Source organism: Phalacrocorax carbo, chromosome 24, assembly GCF_963921805.1.
Source record: "Phalacrocorax carbo chromosome 24, bPhaCar2.1, whole genome shotgun sequence".
NCBI lineage: Eukaryota > Metazoa > Chordata > Aves > Suliformes > Phalacrocoracidae > Phalacrocorax > Phalacrocorax carbo.
This window is the reverse complement of record NC_087536.1, coordinates 7128331-7148632: the sequence shown is the minus strand read 5'-3', so window position 1 is coordinate 7148632 and position 20302 is coordinate 7128331. Positions and strand designations below refer to the sequence as shown.

Below are 20302 nucleotides of genomic sequence, written 5' to 3'. Positions count from 1 at the left end.
TGGATCCAGCCTGCCCAGGCCCCTCTGCAGAGCCCTCCTGCCCTCGGGCAGATCGACACTCGCGCCCAACTTGGTGTCACGTGCAAACTCCCTGAGGGTGCCCTCGATCCCCTCGTCCAGATCACTGATGAAGATATTAAACAAGGCTGGCCCCAAAACTCAGCTCTGTGGGACACCACTTGTGACCAGTCGCCAACTGGGTTTAGCTCTGGTCACCGCAACTCTCTGGGCTCAGTGTCCAGCCAGTTTTTTACCCAGCGAAGGGTACACCTGCCAGAGCCGCCAGCTTCCGTAGGAAGATGTGTTATTGTACCCGGGACACGGCGTGACGTTGAGTTTAAAGCCGTGTTGAAGTGAGGGCGGGCTGTCACGGCGCTGCCCGCCCGCCTCAGCCCCCTCGGGACTACATCCCCCGGCGTGCCTTGCGGCGGGCGCGCCGGGGCGGCCAATGGGGACGCGGCGGCGGCGGCGCGTGCGCGCGCGCCTGCGCGGTGCGCGGCGGCGGCGGGGGGGCGGAGGCGGAGGGCGCGGGAGCGGGGCCGGGAGCCGGGCAGCGCGGCACGGAGCGCCGCCTTCCCCCGCCGCCAGCGGTCGCCCGCGCCCGCCCGCGCCCCGCCGAGCGCCTCCCCTTGGCCTCACCGGCCGGGAGCGGGCGGTGGTGGGGTGGGGGGGGCGGGCGGCCTCCCGGGGCGGAGCCCGGCGCCAGCGGCGGGGGCGCGGAAATCGAGGCCGGGGCTCCGTCGCGGCCTGCTGGTGCTGGTGCTGCTACTGCTGCGGGAGGAGGCCCGCCGCCGTCGCCCCCGCCGCCGGCCTTTGTCTCCGCTGGGCTGGGCGGACGCGGCGGGGGCAGTTAGAATGGAACAGACTGAAGGTGAGGGCGGCGGGCGGGCGGGCGGGCGGCGGGGGCGGCGGCGGCCCGCCCGGGCTTAAAGGGGCCGCGGCCGCCATGTTTGCTGCGGCGGCCTCCGGGGCCGCCCCCGCGGAGGGGGGTCGGGCGGTGGGCCCCGGGCCGTCCCGAGCCGATCCCATCCCGCGGGCAGGGCCGGGCACGCCGTCCCCGTGAGGCGGAGGGGCAGGCCGGGGCCCGGTCGCTCGTCCCACCCGGCTGGGTCTCGGGCGAGCGGCGGCCCCCGGCGGCTCCCCCTTCCCGGCTCCGCGGCGGGTAACGGGAGAGCGCCCGGGGCCGGTCCCGGCGAGCCCCGAACCTTCCCGTGGGGAGAAGCTTGGGGCGGGAGCCTGCTCCCCGCTCTCCTGAAGCGTGCGGGGCCGCCTCCGTGGCCGAACCGCGCACTTGTCAACTTGTGCTCCGACCCGAAGGTTCCCAGTGCGTGCTCTGATGAGCTGCCCTTAAGCGGAGGCTTTGTTGGTTCTTGTGTCTGGTTTTTCTTTTGAAGTACTGTTGCATCGTCCTCTGTTTTGTTGTGTGCCTCACTCGGCTCTTTTTGACTGCCAGTACACTCAAAAATTTCAATACAGGTTTAAGATTTCCAATTTGTTGTTAGAAAAAGTGAAATATTAACGATAATGTAGTTCTGTATATACCAACCAACCTAAAAGACAATGTAAAGTAGCCTATAATCGTAGTTGAAGAAAAAGTTGTTGCCTGTTTTGATGAGTGTTTAGCTTTTCCAGTGGCTTATTGTAGAGGCACCCACAGAATGCTTTGGCAGGGTTTTGGGTTTCTCTTTTATTTTTATTTTAATGAACTGCTTGAAAAGATACTGCTCCAAAAAGTGAGCCTGGGCTTTCTGAAGTTACAGACTAGGAGTAGAGGATGATGACCAAAGGCTGCATGTTTTGCTTTAATACAATTGTGTTTTGCAATTTTCAGTTCGGCAGGCTTGCCTGAGTTTGAGGTGAAACACATGAGATACGCTGCAGTTATTACGCTGGTTTTGATGTGTGAAAGCTTGTCATGACTCTTACAGTACTTGGTATTGCCACAGATCTGACTGGTGGTGTTACATGAATATCAGTCTGTGACTGTCCCTGAACAAAAAAAGGTTTTCCCTCGTGTTTCGCAGTTCAGTCCCGAGGCTCTAAAAACAAATGAGACACCACTTTTGTCTTTTTCTTTTTTTACTTTTTAATGCGTAGCATTTTCTTTGCTGCTCTCCCATTGTTTCTTTCCACGTCACCCTGGGAAACTTGTTAAAAGTCGCCTTATCAAAACCATATTACAGACATGACTGTTTCTTCTGGCATTTAAGAAAAAAACCAAACCACCTTTAAAAAGGTATACAGGGAAGTAGTCAGCCTTACCACATGCTTTAAAGTTTGTCAGGAGGCCTCTGATTCACCGTCAGTGTCTGCCAGTAGAGACTGCTCAGTCCGGCTGAAGTCAGTAGAAATCCACAGGCTAGAGTTTTTCTGCTAGTGAGTCTACGTGCTGTTGAAAAACTTGGCATTGTCTTAACCTACATAAATAAAACTTTCCATGCATGATTTCTTAAGGACATCCAGAACAAAACGTGACAAAGCAGACAGCAAATACTGGATGCAGGAATCAATAAGGATAACTGTTTTATTTCTGTCTACAGTTCATATAAGTTGGCGACTGCAGGGTGCTGTCACAGTTGATAAAGGCAGCCCTCCAGGTGGTTTTTGACACGACTTGTAGAAAAAGCGCGGGTACGTTCAGTTGTAGTGAGGGGTTTGGTGGCAGGTGTGCGCTGAACTTCAGCGAAAGCCAGGTTGTACGTTTATGTGGTTCCAGCTGGGCGGCCTTGAGGTTTTGGGAGGAGGAATGGAAACGGGACAGTAGTCGATTGCATCACTTAAATCCCGACCAACCTAGCGTGTTCCAGCCAACCAGCTATCTGCTTGTAAAACACGTGTAGCAGCCAACATCTGCGGAGGATAGTTGCTGCGTGGATTAGAGCCTTGAGGTGGGCAGTACCAGCGCAGGGTAGATACAGGCATACGTTGGAATGAAACAGCGCGGAAAATGGCAGTAAAGGTACGTGTGGTGACTGGGGTAGCGACGGAGTGGCAGGACGTGAACAGGTCTTTGAATCTCTCTGATTTACATCTATGTGGACAGGAGCTGGGCTGCTGTTTGTGTATAAAGATGGCCTAGAACTTCTGCTTTCAAGACTGTTGATAGAAAGTCCAGCTCAGGGTGACGAGGCAGTGACACTGTTCGCTGAACACGTAAGAGTGACTCAAATAGCTGCTTTTTCGGCTCAGTCAGTGAGCCAGTAGGACAGTTCCTGTTCTCACAGCAGATACTTTCCATCTATGTAAAATGCCTGTCCTCGAGCAAGTGCCACCCCAGCTGCTCTAGGCAGGGCCACCCACGTGGTGGCTGTCAACGGAAAAGGGTGAAATTACTTCAAAAAGGTTTTGTGGAAATGCAGTTTAAAATATGTGCATTCTACGTTCTTTTATCAGTAGTTGTGTTGTGTCAGCTCGTCACCGCGGCGGTAGCCAGCCTCAGACGAGCAGGGTTCGTCAGCAGGTAGCAGCGGGCAGGAGGTGCACAGAACCCCGCGGGTCTCGGCTGGGCAGGGAGAGCGCTGTCGTTTTGCGCTGGCTCCTGGCTGCCTCTGGCTAGGCACGGGCAGTTCCTCCGAGGCCTGCATCCAGCAGGCTTTGGAGACAGTCCTCCCTCCTCAGGCTTGGGAGCTTTTACCTTGGGCTCCTGTTCGGTGATGAATAGCGGTGGGTGCTTCTGACATACAGGAAACTTCTCTTACGCACTCCAGAGCTACTGTATCTTCTCTCACTTTTTTTTTTTGAGCTCTTCCTGACTGAGGAATAAACACAGTGGGTGCATGCATGGTCGTATATTTTATAGGTTGTGTCCTACGGTGTTGCTGTATTTTGTGCAAACCTACAAAACTCCGTCTTTGCGAGGAAGAAAAGCTTTTATCAAATGGGATCAGCAGTGTTCAGAATTGTTTGATAATCTGAGAGGTCACTTGCTATTTAGTTTACTGCGGCATGAAAGCAATATTTGAGAACTTCATAAGCATCTTGTTTTCTGAGAGTGAACTTGCAAAATACCCATGCTAAAAATGGCTTTAAATAAGTGCAATTTTTGGTGAAAAATGTGAACCCAGGGGATTCCTAATCTCTTTGAAACTTTCCCATGACTGGGCACTCGCCATTGAAGGTGTAGCTGATTTTTTTCGAGTTACACTCAGGCAAGCTAAGAAGCTTGGTACGGGAAGTGAAACAAACTTATTGTTAATGGAAGAAAGAGCACTTTAAGAGCTCTGCTAGGTTGACCTGCCTTATCTTGTACTGCTGATGTTTTTTTTTTTTTCTTTCATTTACTTTTTCGTCTGATGCTTTGAATTGACTCTCCCACGGGCAGTATGAAAATATTTGCTCACAGAGTGGCCTTGTGTAGAGTCTTGGTGCCTGTAGGGAGTTGTGTTTTCCTGCTCGGTCAGAAGATCCTACAGCTGTGGGGAAGGACAGATACAGAATGCTGGCTGCCCAGTTTTAGAGAGCAAACTCCCTTGCTCTCATTAGGAAATTCAGTTGCAGTTTTGAAGGTACGGTTGATTTAAAGTTGTTTCCCAGCTGCTGTAAAGTATCCATTTCTATAAACCATGAAATAATTAAATAATTTCTTTACCTGCTGGTTGAGTTCCAGACAGTTTCTGTTACAGGTCATACTTGGAAACTAAATTTGGAGGAGGCTGGTACTGTAATAGAGTAATCGTTGTTGTAGCGAGAAGAATTTGTTCTGAAATACTTTTCCGCAAGATCAACGTGCATCACTGAAAACCACATTCACTTGTAATTTTAGGTGGCTCTCCTCTGCTGAGGAAGGGTGGGTACGGCTCTTGAGCCTGTTGTTGATATTTTGACGACAGTGGGGTATTCTTTGCATTAGAACTTGGGAGTGACTTTTACAAAGTAATCCTTCCTTAGGTTTAAACGCTGAGATTCTTATATGTTCAGGATCCATCATTTTGTTCTGTTATTTTGGTAGCTCCAGGGGCTGTCCTTTCAGCCTAACACAGCCCAGATGCCGCTTCACTGGGTGGCGACTGAGGAATGAAAAAAAAATTGATGCAGAGTTTTGGAAAGGAGGAAGGGTGGGAAAACCTGGGTATGTTAACCATGATGGCAGCAAAACCATGATGACAGCGAAAGACTCGGAAGGAAGGAGCTCTCAGTGATGTAAGCTCTGTGGGAGAACAACCTCCTGTGTTTTAAGGCTGTTGAGAGCAGCAATTCAGTGAAGCAATAATCCTTGCTCCTGCAGCCTGTACAGGAGGACAGCGAGGCTGGTGTACAAATTGTCCTGACAGACGCATAGGCTGCATTGAGGGCTGTTTTACACAGGTGAGCTCCAGAAAGGAATTACTTAAAAATAATGATCAAAACTGTTTCCTTTTACTGGTAACTCCTAAAACCAGCGTAAGTAGTGTTTTGAAGTTCACTAATCCACAACTTCTGTCGGGTAACAAAGTGAAGGATGCTGATGACTCTTCAGTTAGTGCCTGTGGAAGTGAGTGTGCTGAGAGCTTTAGGAACTCACAGCTGGGACTGGCTGCTGTGAAGAGTGGTACAGCGTGGGCAGACTTTGACCTGGAGGGCTGTATGTGGAGGAGATAAGAGGGACCAGACACTCTCATGCAGCTTTTGAATTCTGATAATGCCGTGTCTGGATCTCATTAATACTGCTTTGGTGGGATAGTTGTACCGAGGTATCGGCAGAGAACTTCTAGCAGCCACACTAGCAAAACTGCATTTTTGCTGCTATACCTTATTTCAGCCCTTCTGAGAAAAACAAACTGTCCTGGCAAGGTAAGGGTAAGGATTTTCCTGGCTATGTTGGTCAAGTATTGCATCTTACTGTAGACCCAAGATGGACGTGACCGTGACGAGAAGCCTGTAGTGTTGTCACGGCTTAGTGCTCTAGCCTTGTGACAGGGAGTTCTTCCTCTTAGGAGCAGGGCTGAGGTTCATAAACAGTATTAAATCACTCAGCAGTCTGTAGATCATCAACTTCTGAATGATGTTTATAGATGGATTTAGAATGGGTGGTTATGAATGGCCTAATACAGTACGTGGTAATCGGCCAGATATATGCACGTAACATCCCAGAGAATAAACAAACCTTGGTGTCCTAGTGAAATGCTGCACAGAGTAGTTTGGTTTACACCCCAACTTTTTAAAGTGTGGAAGATCTTAATGAAAGACTGAAAGTTGCCAGTGTAATAGAAAAAGGCCAGTTCTTATTTCAAAGGGAGGGGATAGGGTAATGCTTTTAAGGGCAGAAACCTTTAACTTAGGCTGTTGTACAACTTCAGTGCTTCTCAAACTGAAATGTTTGGCTGTGGATTGTACCCTCAGCTTTCTGGTGTTCTTTATGCAGCCTCACCTGATGTTGTGGCTCAATTTTAGGGAAGTCTTTAAGGAAGATTTAAGTGAATTCAACATACCGGCCTGGCAACAGATCAGAATTTCTGTAACGTTGTCCACATCGACATGCCACTGACCTGCTGCCAGAGGAATGAACTGGATAACCAAATCACGTAACCCACAGGTCACAGTCAGGGAGAGGGTGGTTGTGTTTTTTTTTTCTCCTCCCTGATGCAACAGTTGAGGCCCAAGTTCTCAGTCGGTACTTGTGGAGTTGTATGACTAGAAGGTGGTTATACAGATGTACGGTTTCAAGGCAGTCTTCTGAATGTAAATATCCCTTGCTGATTTGCAGACGAGGGTTCGAGGAGGCTCTAAACTTGATGGTGATGCCTGGAGGAGGAGTTGTTGTTCTGGTAGTGGGGGTGAGGTTTTATTTCCTCTTACACCATGAGGTACGTGCTCGTTAGAGGAGCTGTACTGTCTAGTGAAATGAGTAGTCTGCCTCGATATTTGACATTGTAAGGCCAAAGAACCCACACTTGGGGGAAAAAATGTCTTTTAAACAAATTATCCTTTCTCTTCCCTCAAGAGAGAAAAAAAAGCGTTAAAATTATGTTACAACGTCAGATTAGAATCTTCCAGTGGGACCCCAAACTTATGAAGTTTCCTCTCTTAGTCAGACTTACAAGCAGGAGAACATAAAGCATAATTATTGAATGCCATGTGACGTGAACAAATTTTTACTCTTAACGAAGCACAGAATGCTGTGTATGTAGCGTCTTGTTTTACAGAGTTTCACTGTCTGCAGGTTGATTTTTGCTTTTTGTAGTTCTGGTGTGGCCACACCAAAGTTCGGGTCCTGGCGTGATATACTTTAACAGATGCCTTATTTATCGTGCTGGTGCTTAGTTCTGCTAAGCTAAATGGGTGGTCTTACTTCCGGTGAATTTGGGTAAAAGAAGGTGATTTAATTGCTATTAAGAGAAAACAGCAACAATAACAAAACGTAAAGTTGAGAGCAATTCTAAAAGTTCTTAAACTATTTCTGCTCTGACTCTGTCTATGCAGCAGTGGACGTGCCAGGATGACTGAAGGGCTGTTGCAGCTTCTCAAGATAAGCGTGGGGTTTTTTTAAGTATTCAGAAGTAAAAAAAGATTGAACCTGGTTTTAGTAACAAATAAAAGCAGCTTTGGGTACAGTTTCTTACTAGTGTGAGAAATCTGTTGTTTGCTCTTGAGTTTGGCAGATGCAAAGTAACAATTAATTGGTAAATAGTACGAACAGTCCCACTTCCTCTTCCTAGAATGGGTGGTGGTTTTCTGTTTTGACCTTGATGCACAATCCTGCTTGCTCCATGTGCTGTCCCTCAGATACGCCGTCCCCTTGACAGTAACGTTTTCCTGTTGGTTTTGTGGGTGATGTGCAGAGAGCTGCTGGAGAGAACGGATGGTTTTACAGCCACGAGGTTTAAAAGTTACTGCAATTAGTGAATTTTGCTGCATAACATTGTGCTATTAAGTCGTTTCCCTAAGTCGCTTAATTACGGTGACAAATGTGCTCCTAGTTGTTTCCACAGGGCAGTAAATATGAAGACAAACATTAATATAATCCGAGTATGGAGTCCAGAAAACATACAGGAAAATTCTGGTCGAGCTCTTAGTTGTTACTGTTATAACTTCAATTTGTTTTTGCAGTCTCAGAGGAGGGAAGTGTTCTTACTGTTTTGAAAACTGTTAGATAAGGTATTGAGATGCCTTGCGTTGGGAGGGTGAGAATTTGATGTGGGCAGGGTTATATGTAGATTCATGTTATGAGAAGTATCTGTGGGATGTGTTAATGCCATTTCAAACCCTGACCAAAAGGGCACGGTAACCCTCCTTTATGCCTACACAGAGACAGAATAAATAATACAGAGTTATGTTTGTTCTGGAAGGGCTAAATTGACCTTGCTTGGAAGCAAACTTGTATTTCTTACCTGAAGTTTAGGTCACTGTATTTCTTCTTGTTGAACATCGAGGTTTCTTAGGTGGATGCAAAAGCCTTCTCTGAGCCAGTAGTTGAGTTTTGGTAATCTAACTTTGATTTAGTCTGATTTTGGTGTTTTAATAGGCAATGGAAAATTGAAAGTGCATATGATGGCTTTCTTGGCTGCAGTTCTGTGAATAGCCTCAGGTTATGGAGATCTTTTGATGCTGGGGCTATTTTTCTCTCCCTCAAAATCACTTAGTGTTTAAGCCCCAAGTGTTTAGTATTACAATAAGGCGGGGGGGGCAGGGAGTGAGGAGGATAGCTCTCCTCCCTAGCTGCTGAGAGCCAAGGGGTGCAAACTCTGCTCTGCTTTTCTGAGGAGGGAAGAGGTTGGGAAACCCCATCTGAGGCTGTCACAGCATCCGGACTGGTTTTCCCAGCAGCTGAGGTGGAATGACCTCTTCCCTTTAATTGTGCCATTGTTCAGAAAAGCCCGTGGCTTAGGTCTCCTGCTGGCCTAAGGGCTGCTCATCTGTCTCGAATTTTGGTAAGGAGGTGGGGAGGAAGAGAAGAGAAGAGGTTTCTCTTGTTTTGAGTGGTCTTCCTGTGGTTTTTCTGGCTTGCTCAGTTTGCAGTGACTATCGTGTCCAGAGAACTTGGCATCTTCTGTATGCTTGAGGGTCAAAGCCTGCCGTCTTACTGCTTTGTGTTAGAATAACGCTTCCTAGTGACAAACTAGGAGGGCTACAGGGAGTGGTTGGAATTTTAGCACCATTGTTCTGACTTTGTAACACTCGGCCTCATAGTTTTTTAAGCCCTTGTAGGTGCTTATAGCATGTCTTTAAATGTCCTGGAAAAGAAGAAAGTGGTCATGTGAAAAAGCTGTTCTGCAGTGTGTAAAGAGCCCTTTTTAAAGATTCAGTAATACCATCCCTCTCTAAATCCGTGAGAGGGTGGCTACTGAATGGAGAGGGGGAAATTGGTCTTTAGATTTTTTTTTTTTTTCTTAGCAGTTTAATTTGCTTAATTATTGTCTTTTGATTTACACTGACTTCTTATTTCCCTTCCCCTGCCTTTAGGCCCTATGAGAAAAAGGGAAAGCTAAGGATGCTGGAGCAGAACAATGGATTTCTCTTTCTCTTTCATGCAAGGGATCATGGGAAACACAATTCAGCAACCACCTCAACTCATTGACTCAGCCAACATCCGCCAAGAGGATGCCTTTGATGCCAGCAGCGACATTGCTGAAGATGGTGGACGAACGCCGTACGACACTGCCCTGCAGCAAGGCTTTCAGTACCCCACGCCCACGACGGAGGACCTTCCACCCATCACCAATGGCTACCCGCCAACAATCAACATGTACGAACCTCAAGCCAAATACCAGACGTACAGTCAGTACCCCAATGGTTCAGCCAACGGGTTTGGTACAGTCAGAAACTTTAGTCCCCCAGAGTATTACCAAATGGAAAACTCTAACGCAAGGCCGCACGAAGTTCTGGAAAAACCTTCCCCTCCACAGCCACCGCCTCCACCACCACCTTCAGTTTCACAAACGGTGATTCCAAAGAAGACTGGCTCACCAGAGATCAAATTAAAAATAACCAAAACTATCCAGAACGGCAGGGAATTGTTTGAGTCCTCTCTGTGTGGGGACCTTTTAAATGAAGTACAAGCGAGTGAGTATGCTAAGGCGAAACATGAAGGGAGGAAAGAGAAAAGAAAAAAAAGTAGCAAGCATGACTCTTCCCGATCGGAAGAGCGCAAGTCGCACAAAATCCCCAAATTAGAACCAGAGGAGCAAAATGTAAGTGGAATAATAGCTTCAGCCATCTGTATACCTGATATTCTTGATGGAGCGTGCGTCTTCGGCAGTGTTTTTCCTTACTTTTAGTTGTACACATAAAGTCGTGAGGCTTTATGTACTTGTCAGATACTCAATGTTAGGTTGCTAGGAACTGTATTTCTAGGACAACACAGTTTTGGTGAAAAGACTGCATATAAAAATAAATGTTAGAAAAGGTTGTATAATATTTTAAAATATTATTTAGTGTTTTGGCATGTTCAGAGTTTGCTACACTTTGGACAGTGTTGAAAGTGGAGCTTTTGGCCAAAAGCATAATTTCCTAAAAGTGCCTCTCAAAATAACGCGGGGTTATTCAGTGGAAAGTGGGGTTACTTGGAGTATTCAGTGCTGCAGCTTGCAATTAATTTTTGAAAGTTATTCTCAATATCGTGATGATGTACAGAACCCAAGAGCTATGCAGCATGCGTAGAAGCCGGTAGGAATCAGTATCCTAAAACGATAGGCAAATTTGAAGTACCAGTTGACTCAGCAAACTTTGGGAAAATTTAGTATTGATGTATGTTACCATTTCTGTCAAGTTTTGTAGTGGGGTTGTACATATACAGGGTGTGTGTATATATGTGCGGTGTTTTGACTTCGATTCCGGGAAGTAGAGACAAAATTACCAGCCTTCAGTGCTCTCCGCCATGCTTTTTTTTTCTTCAGCTTTATATGCCACTCCATTCTGTTTCCTTTTCTCTTCCTTATTCGTGCCAATTCTGTGATACCGGTTTCTGTATTTCCCCGTTTGAAGGGAATGGGTAGCAGAGAGCAGGGCGGGTCTCAGGAATGGGGAAGTTGCCGTATCAGGCCAGGACTGAAATTGCCCAGCTCCGGCTGGGCTGTTACAGTAGATCGCTGAGTTTCTCGTAAGTTCCTGTGAAACCCGTTGATACTTGCTGCTTTTGGTAGGTTTGGGAGAAGGTCCTGTCCTGTAGGGATCAGGACTCCGATCTGCTATAACAGGTTCATATGCTTAATGTATTATTGTTGTTATTTTTAATGGAAGACATGCTGATTTCAGAAACACACACCTTACCGGGGTATTCACAAGTTTTACAACTGTGAAATCTCCCTTCTGGTGGGCGGGCCTCTTCCAGAGGTCAGGGTGGTGATGTATCAAGATGTCGAGCTTCTACTACATTTGATGACCATAGTTGACTAATGAAGCCCAGTAAGAGCGTAATAAACATTGTAATCGGGACTTGAAATGGACTATCCAGTTAAAACACGAGCCATCCGTGACTGCGTTTGATCTCGGAAATGCTGTTTGAAGCCGCTTTCAAGCAGCTGTAGCAGCTGAGGTGTCCAGCCTGCTGCCAGGAGGCAGCTACGGTGGGGAGGCAGTGCCCCGACGGCATCTGCCTCGCGCCCGCGTTACGCCTGCGTGTAGAGGTAGGAAGAGGGTCTGTTCTCATGGTCAGCTCTCTGCTGAATGCCTCTGCTGCTCCTGTGTTGTTTGTCCACCTGTCCTTTGTTTGCTGCTGCAGTTGTACCTTAATCCCCCAAGTGTCAATTAAATCAAACCTCAGTGAGTTTGGTACTTTCAGAGTTCAGCTAAAGCCTGGTCTGTTATCCAGGCTTTCTGGCCTCTGTTCCAGGCTTCTGTCACCCCCGCATCTGGCTGTTGTTTTGCCTTATCATTTTGTCCTCCCTCTTACCAAGGACTCTGATTCTTCTCTTGAAGCTTCAGCTGTGCGTGTCCCTCTGTTTGACTGGTGTTACTTGGTTATCACGGGAACAACATCTTCTGTCTTTCCCAGAATGAACTGAAAGCTCACCTCTCGAATTCCAAATTCCAGTTCATATGTGTCGTCCAGAATTCACTGAAACCTTGGTCTTGCTTTTGCCCTCCTTGTAGCTTCCATCTCCCTTTCAAAAGGTGTTGCTGCAATAAAATCTTTCATGTTATTCACCTTTGTTTCAGACAGCAAATCGCTCTGACCTGGACAGGGTTTTGTGCTAGTGGTTTTCATTACGAATTACCCAGTGCAGTCTCAGTTTCATCCTCCCACCATTTGGCTTTCCACTGCATGATTTCATCTTCATGTATGTTCATCACATACACTTTCATCATCTTTAGTATTAATGGTACGAGACTTGGGACCATCTTAACAGAACAAACAAAACTTGTGGTACAAGAGTTGTTTTACGCTTTTATCCCAGTGTGGCTCTTTGAGATTAAGGTGATCTGCAGTTGTTTCCTCGCTCTGACACTGTAATCTCTGTGGAAGCCCGCTGACTGCAGGGCAATGCTCATACCTGAAAGCCTGATTTGAAATGAAAATGTTATGAAAACATTGTTGAACTTTAAGCTCTGAACACTTGTTTTGAGAAGTTGTTACTCTGCCTGTTAGTTGTTTCCTGCGAGGAGCCAGGAGTTTGCAATCTGTGTAATCAGCTCGGCTCTTCTGGCAGAGGTGAAGTTTCCACTAACTCACTGTAGCAAAAGAAAGGCAGGAGCGGTCGCCATGCTTCCTGCGTACCAGGGAGGAATGATTTCTGCCCAGCAAATATTAATGTGGTCGGTCTTAAATGATAATTTTCTACAGACAGCTCTAAATGAGATGACTGACCTATGCCGGAACTGACTTTAATTGTTCTAGTTGATGTCTCCGTGCGTTTCCTAGTTCCCCTGAGCTGAAGCATGCAGTATTAACTAACGTGGGGTCTTCATTTTAAATGGACTAGGTATAATTTGGATTAATAGTCTGTTAGTTTCTCACTGCATGTATCTGACTCCTCTTTTTGCTGCTGAGTCCTTTAACCAATGACTTCTCTGCTGTAGTAAAAGCAAATGCCTGGTCTCTGGCTCACTAGATAGCTCAGGGCCCACCTCTTATCTTCTCACCTGCTGTGTCATCCCGTGCCCTATCACGGCCACTGCCCCGCTTCTGTTCGGTGGCGATCCCGCTTCCTGCCCTGCTCTGCCAGAACAGACTGCGTGCGTGCCTCAGCCTGGCTTTAAATGCACCGTGGGCTTTATGTTGTTGACTTTTGATCCCCCAAATATATTTGTCAACTATTTGCAATTTAACATCGATTTAAAAAGTTTTCGTATGGTGTATTTAATATGATTTTTGTAATGTAGTTTTTGCAAATAACTGGTATACAGTGAGGCTCATCACGTGATTATGGATATCCTTCATACGTTGTTCTCCGTTTCTTGGAAGTTGTATATCGATTTAGTGGAAAATTATTTGGGTTTACTGTCCCTGAGTGTATGTTCTTCTGTCTCCTGTTACAGGAGAATGTTGTATGTGGGTGTGATGGGAATGCAAATAGTGTAGGGGGAAAAAGGTTTTTTTTGATTGTGATGCTGCTGTGTTTTGAACTGGGCATAAGGATTCATCGTATTCATATTTTCTGGGTTCAAGGTTGCCTTTCTCTTGTGAATTATTTTTTCTGCCTGGTTTCATTATTATGCTTGTGTGTGTTTGTTTTATTGTCCCCTTACCTTGTTTGTGTTTGTTTTCCTTTTTTCCCTTCATTGTTACCCATTTCCTAGAGACCAAATGAGAGGCTTAGCATGCTATCAGAAAGACCAAGAGAAGATACAGTGTTGGAGGAAACCCCGGTTAGTACATATATGAATTAACACTTTTTTGCATTTCTGGTGTGTGTATTTTTGGAGTGATTATTACATGGATCCTTTAACGTGTCAGAAAAATCAGTTGCTATTTCTTTGAAAGTCTTATTAATCATTACTGCATCAAAACATCTCTCGTGGTACTCTATCTATTGTTTTATTTTATCCCCAAACCAACATTCTTAATCAGCTTACAAAGCAGAAGTGTTTTTGGGTGGTGGTTGCTGTTGCGTGACTTGGTTTATCAGTGACTATCTTGTGTAAATCCTAGCTGTATGTAACGCCTTTCTGTCATGTTTTTAAGAAGTACTTACCTCATGTTAGATTATCACACGTCAGGGATACCTGAGAGAAAAACAACAGGTCCCTGTGGATAGCGTGCACATCTCTGGGTGCGCTAAACTCTCTTCTGTGGCTTTAAGCTTGCATTTTCTTTGTAGGTCCAGCCGTTCTTGCCTTCTCTTCCAACACAAGTCACCCATGACATCAAGTTTCAGGTTGGCGATCTGGTTTGGTCCAAGGTGGGAACGTACCCATGGTGGCCTTGCATGGTTTCATGTGATCCACAGCTTGATGTTCATACCAAAATTAATACAAGAGGTAAGGGAGGAAGATCTTTGCCAGAATATATCAAGTGTCTGTAGTTGTTCCTTTATTAAAAATAGCTTATCTTTGAACTCCCTTTGCGGGATGAATTCTGCTTGTGTGTGTGCTAAACGGGACTGCATAAAACTTGTACTCATTAAATTACCTCTGCGGACGAGCCTGTGCAACGAGGCTTGCGCACAGATGCTCCCGCTTTTCTCAAGTCAGTGTACGTGTGAGAAGACACTGATAAGTGTGAGTGTTCAGTGTGGGCAAGGTATACTTACCTTCCCATCTTAAACCGTTCTAGATCTAGACCCATCTTATTTCTAAACTTTAACCAGGCACTTCCATCTGCAGGAATTGAGTGATGCGGAGGAGGAAAGCGTAAGTTAAACCAGCAAAGCGATGTTGATGAAAGTGCTGACTAGAATTTTTCATTTTCAGGTGCCCGTGAATACCATGTTCAGTTTTTTAGCAACCAGCCAGAGAGGGCGTGGGTGCACGAGAAGCGGGTTCGGGAGTACAAAGGACACAAACAGTATGAGCAGTTATTGGCTGAGGCTGCTAAGCAAGCCAGCAACCACTCTGAGAAACAGAAGGTATGATGAATGCTAATTATGTAGAGGGTTATCTACAGTGCCTGTGTAAGTGAAACTCTCGTGGGGCAGTTCCGGGACGCTGCAGTACTTTACCCTGTCAGGGTTGTCAGCATTTCACTAGCAGAAGTGTTTTTCGCAAAGATACCGAAAATGTTTCCCTACTCTTATGACTTTCATGTGAGAAGGCTGATAGCCAAACCTACTTTCTTGGTTCCTCATGATGGTAGTCATCGTGGGCGTTGGAGATAATTTTACATCTGTATTAGAATATCAAATAAAAACAGTGTCTGTGTGTTCACTATTAACCTCTTCTTTGGAAAATACAGTTCTTAAAGGACATTATTCCAGGCCCTGATACTAGTGGATATGTCCTTTTCCATTGCTTTATTGGAAAGGAAGTGTTAGCTACAGGAATTACTTACTGTGTAGATGGACTACTTCAGTCAATATTTATGCTAATCAAAATGTTGATGTGGAAGCAAACGAATTTATAGAAAAATAAGGAGGATTTAAAAAGTAGATAAATAAGGGCTAATTTTGTGTCTCATAACAGAATTACGGGCTTGAATGCTGCCTCTTCTTGCCTTCAGTGAAGTTGTAACTCAGGGCAGACACTTTTAACTGTGATGGTCATAACGATCCAGCTTGAGTGTCTGCTTGTGCTCTGAGCAGGGGGTTCACCGTCCATCTTTCAAAAATACCGTGAAAATGGAGAGTAAACTCATATTTGCTGCCTGAGAGATTTAAAGAACCTCAGGATTGCATTTTAAGTGCTATACATGGCAAAATATTCAGTGTAATTAGCTGCTTGTCTTTGTTCCTTAAGATTCGCAAACCAAGGCCGCAAAGAGAGCGTGCTCAGTGGGATATTGGTATTGCCCATGCTGAGAAAGCGTTGAAAATGACTCGGGAAGAAAGGATAGAACAATACACCTTCATTTATATAGACAAAGAGCCAGAGGAGGTTTTGACAAAAGCCAAAAAGACTGCTGCTTCTAAATCAGAGACCAAGAAGAACCGGCGACCGAAGCCAGCGCTGAACACCCAGCCAGAACATGCCAACGTGATGGCAGCTTCACCTTCAAACGCTGAGGTGCGAAGACAAAGCCAACGGAGGCAGTCAAGTGTGGAAGAAGAGGAGTCACCTCCTGTGAAAATCGCATGGAAAACAGCCGCAGCTAGAAAATCCTTACCAGCCTCAATAACCATGCACAACTTGGATCTTCAAAAATGTAACATGTCTCCAGTTGTTAAAATTGAACAGGTTTTTGCCCTTCAGAATGCTGCTGGGGATGGAAAACTCATCGATCAGTTTGTGTATTCCACTAAGGTATGTTCTTATGTGTAGTGACTCCTCTTTTGTTCATAAATTATTGCAAGTCTCTCTTACTGTGGAGCTTGAACTTGTGTCCACCAGGCTTTCACAATACGTGTTCCTTTAGTTGGAGAGATTAAATCTAACAAAGGACAGATGTGGCAACAGAATCTTTTAGTGCACTGCACTCTTAATTTCAGTGCATCCAAAAGTCTCTGGCAGTAACCGTTTTGGCTGGTGGCAGAGGAGCTCCCTACAGATGGTCACATTTTTGCTCATGACACATTTAAAATATTAAAGCTGTTTAATTCCAGCTCCCTAATTGAAATAATCCAGAAATTCTCTAAATCTTAAAATCAGTGGATTTGTGGGAAACAGATGAGATGACAAAACTGTTAATAATGTATTAAAAAATAACTACATTTTGTGTAACAGACTTTTAAAATGAGTTCTGCCTCCTAGCTTCCTTCAGGTGCACAGCAGCTTCCCACAGTCAGTGTAAGGAAAAGGTTTAGGACTATTTCTCTGCCTCCTTCTTCTGCCTCTCTACCTGGAGGGTATTTATTTCATCCTAAGCATTAGAGAGAAGGTAATGTTTAGAAAAGTCACTGGAATATATATTTTTTGTTTCTTGTGTGTAAGGGGAGATCGAGAGGGATGGAAAGTTCCGCAAGGAAGCAGCGCAGTAGTAGATATCATGTGTATGTGTTGCATTGAAGAGCGTTGAATGTTTCTGTTGTGAGGCTCAGATCAATATGCCTGTTAGCAACAGCACATGCATAAAGAGTGTAAGAGAATCTTTTCTTGTTTTTCTTTTTAAGGGAGTTGGTAACAAAACAGAAATAAGCGTCAAAGGACAAGAGAAACTTAATTCTTCATTGAATCAGAGAAATGAAAAAGCAGCGGTGCAAAATGCGTCCTCTCCTGAAACAACTTCTGGGTCAACAGGTAGGCAAAATTGCAGAACCCTTGTCGGAACTTTGGCAATCCAGCATTTAAATTCAAATATCAAACCCGACGCTTTCTCATTAGTTAAAAACGATGATTAACATCTTTCTGTTTACGGAACAGTTGTAACAAGCATGGCTAATATAACACATGATGGGCCCAGATGCTTGAGAGACACAGGATGTGTTGGTGATGGGATCAGATGGTTTGGCCTCTGAACTTCTAGCGTCTGCAACTTGCAGCATCTAAGTCAGCGTATTAGAAGGATGGATGCCTTGTGGAGAGCAGATGGCAAGTTGTTTTAGAGGACAGCGTAGTGGATGTGTCTTAGCAGAGTATTGTAATGGCTTTTGGCACCAAATGTAAAATACAACAGCTGGGATCAAAGGAAGAGAATCTGGAAGTGGCATAGTTCAGCAGGGAACGGCTCTGAATCAGGATGGGTGCCCTCCTAGACTTTGAGTTCCTGCATGACCTTTGCAAAAGCGAATGATTTTTTTTTTTAACTGCTTCAACTAACTCCATCAGCAAAACGAGATAATGCTTGCTTCTGAAGGCATTTTAGGGGCCCCACTGTAAAGCACTAAGTTTTGAAGTGTTATGTCTGAGGGAGAAGAATCACTGAAGCAAATAATGGAGCTTGAGACTGAAAAGGGAAAGCCTGGAACAAGCTATTTGAAGTTTAATTTGTAGTACAGTAGTAGAGAATAATGAGAAAGATAAACCAGGTGAGCGCTTTCTAGACTTGGAACAGAAAACCAACATTTTTCTCATGTTTTGATTTTTTTTTTTTTTGAGAAATAGCTAATGGGAATTCTTCCAAAGAGATTGTTTTCCCCACCAGCAGAAATTTGTCTGCAGTATGTCCTCTCATCATCCTCAAGAGGAGGCAGATACCCTTTGGTGAAAGGATGGAGGTTCCTGAAAAGATAGAGTTTTGAGTCATCTTAAACCAAGAGCTTTTCAAGTTCCTCCAGAGACTTCTGTTTTTCAGCCACAGATTTTGTACAGGCCTTGTAAAATCCATTAACTATTGCATGTTCGTTACTGTGCTTGTAGTCATGTCCTTGGTATAGTCCCAGACACGCTTAGATTTACATTGGGTATGTAAAAGTAAATTTTAGGTTGCAGCAGAACACCTTGATTTTCCCTCACGGTAGGATGTGCAGGTGCTCATGGCATGCAAGCAAAAAAAAAAAGATGGCAGAGTTATTACAGTACCCATGGTAAAACCCCCTCTTTTCTTGAGAAAAATATCTCATAATTTTGCCCCGTGTCACTTCTACTTTAACTATCTGTCTGGTTATTTCTCCCTTTCCGAATGTAAAATAAATGAGATTTGAGGTAAAAAACCTCAGTGGTTAACATACGCAGGATCACGGTCCCCTGCAAACACGCTTAGTTCCTGTATTTTTATAGTTTTTAGATTAGGCTTATTTTTATATACGTTGTTTTATGGATGGTATTTCGGGACTTTACAACACAGGTTGAGTACCTCGGATGTCCTGGTGCGAGTGGGGTTTCCTCTGCTGTTGTCAGCAGTGGTTCTTCTTTCCAGTTTTAGTTGCTGTAGCTACTTCAGTTTTTTCAAACAGTTGCTACTTTAATCGCCTTGCAGCAGGAGAGGTGATCGCTGGTTTGTTTCTCTCGCCTGGGAACTAAGGGCTTCACCTTCACAGTGGCTCTTCAGACGTAGGGGGGTGAGAATTCTGAGCCTCTCTTTTTTCATTTTCTTAGGTCTTTTGGATACGTAAAACTCCACCTGATAACACCCTATAGAGTGCATGAGCTTTCCTTCAGTATACACTCCAAACAGTCACTTTCAAAGCCATTTCCAAAGTCCAGACAGTTATTGGTCCCCTCTCATGGAACATAACTGCGAAGTCCTTTTTTCAAATTTAAGGTCACCGGAACTTCAGAATACCTTTACGGTAAAGTATTTTACAGAATGACTCTGGGAGTCCTTGTTGATAACCTGCAGTTAGATATACAGAATTCCATAATGCCGGGAAAATAATTCTGTAACTTGAAATCTGATAATAAGAGAACAGCTATGAGGATCCGTAGTGCCTCTGGTCTCCACATACAGCTGAAACAGGAAAACAGGTTTGGCCTGACCTGGCCAGTAGCGAGGTAGATTGCTGGTCTGGAATCTGTCTTGAAACTCTGGATCAAAATACGCACGAAGACGGGATAGGAGCATTGTGGAGGTGATGCACTGGATCCTTGGAGAGCGGGAAGAGGAGAGGTGCCCGTTGCATTGATCGATATTGCTTTCAGCCAATGCTAGGTGCACTGATTCTGGAGTTTTCCCTCCGATAGAGGGCTTGCTTCTTACTTCCCTTACTACAGTGGGGCAGCACAGGGAGGAAATACGTAACTCATTAAACGAACTGGCTGGTCACGCTTGCTCAAATTTACTTTAAGCTGCTTCAGAGAATTTCGGCTGAACACAAAAGGTGACAAAAGATGGCCCCTAGCTTTAGTGCCGACATCCGTCACGGTTGTGCGTGTCTCTGAAAGGAGGCTGCTTATTGCAGCCAAAAGTTACATGTGTGCTAACATGACGGGTGTTGAGCCGAGTTATTAATTTCTGAATTATTAGTTAGTTAATATGCTGTAAAACCCTTTCTCCCTTGAACAAAACAAGTTGTTTTCCTCCAGAAATAGTTATTACAAAACGACAACGTTTTCAACTGGAAAGTTTAGTTATTGAAATGTTCCTGAGCCACGCAGCCTTGATAAAAATGCTCATCCAATTAATCAAGATGAATCTTCTTTTTGGTGGTTTCCCCCCCGCCTTTCTGGAGTCCTTCTGAAAGGTTTTCTTTCAGTGTCTGATGAAAGCCTGCCTATGTCTCTAGATATTTTCTCTCCTAACAAGAAGACACAGGTTTAGAACTTCTACCAGCGCGTCCATCTGGCACAGTAAGCTAATTCCTGGTCCCAAGAGTTTATAGTTTTGCCTGGAAGAAAACAAAGTATTTTACATTTATGTCATCTTTAGGTGAAACGCCCAAAACTGAAAAACAGGGATAACACTTCACAACAGATAATTGTAAATCCTCACGTTTCCGTTTTCCGTCAGTACAGCTCTCGGTGTACTTTGTTTCAGAAG

At 45.0% G+C, this 20302-nt stretch overlaps 1 protein-coding gene across 9 annotated transcripts in view; it reads left to right on the top strand.

The window, feature by feature from the left end:
* The first annotated feature begins 504 nt into the window (after positions 1-504).
* The window catches only part of NSD3 (nuclear receptor binding SET domain protein 3), a 48732-nt gene continuing 28934 nt past the window's right edge, over positions 505-20302 (top strand). For 6 of the 9 annotated variants that reach the window (XM_064472689.1, XM_064472685.1, XM_064472690.1 and 3 more), the window contains exons 1-7: positions 505-871; positions 9379-10106; positions 13654-13722; positions 14175-14334; positions 14767-14921; positions 15748-16251; positions 17058-17184. In XM_064472689.1, coding sequence (XP_064328759.1) covers positions 9423-10106; positions 13654-13722; positions 14175-14334; positions 14767-14921; positions 15748-16251; positions 17058-17184 — 1699 coding nt within the window. In that variant the 5' untranslated portion in view covers positions 505-871; positions 9379-9422. Of the gene's footprint in view, positions 872-2824; positions 2960-4367; positions 4506-5602; positions 5770-9378; positions 10107-13653; positions 13723-14174; positions 14335-14766; positions 14922-15747; positions 16252-17057; positions 17185-20302 lie in introns of those variants that run through there. The other 3 variants (XM_064472687.1, XM_064472686.1, XM_064472688.1) reach the window with 3 other exon arrangements.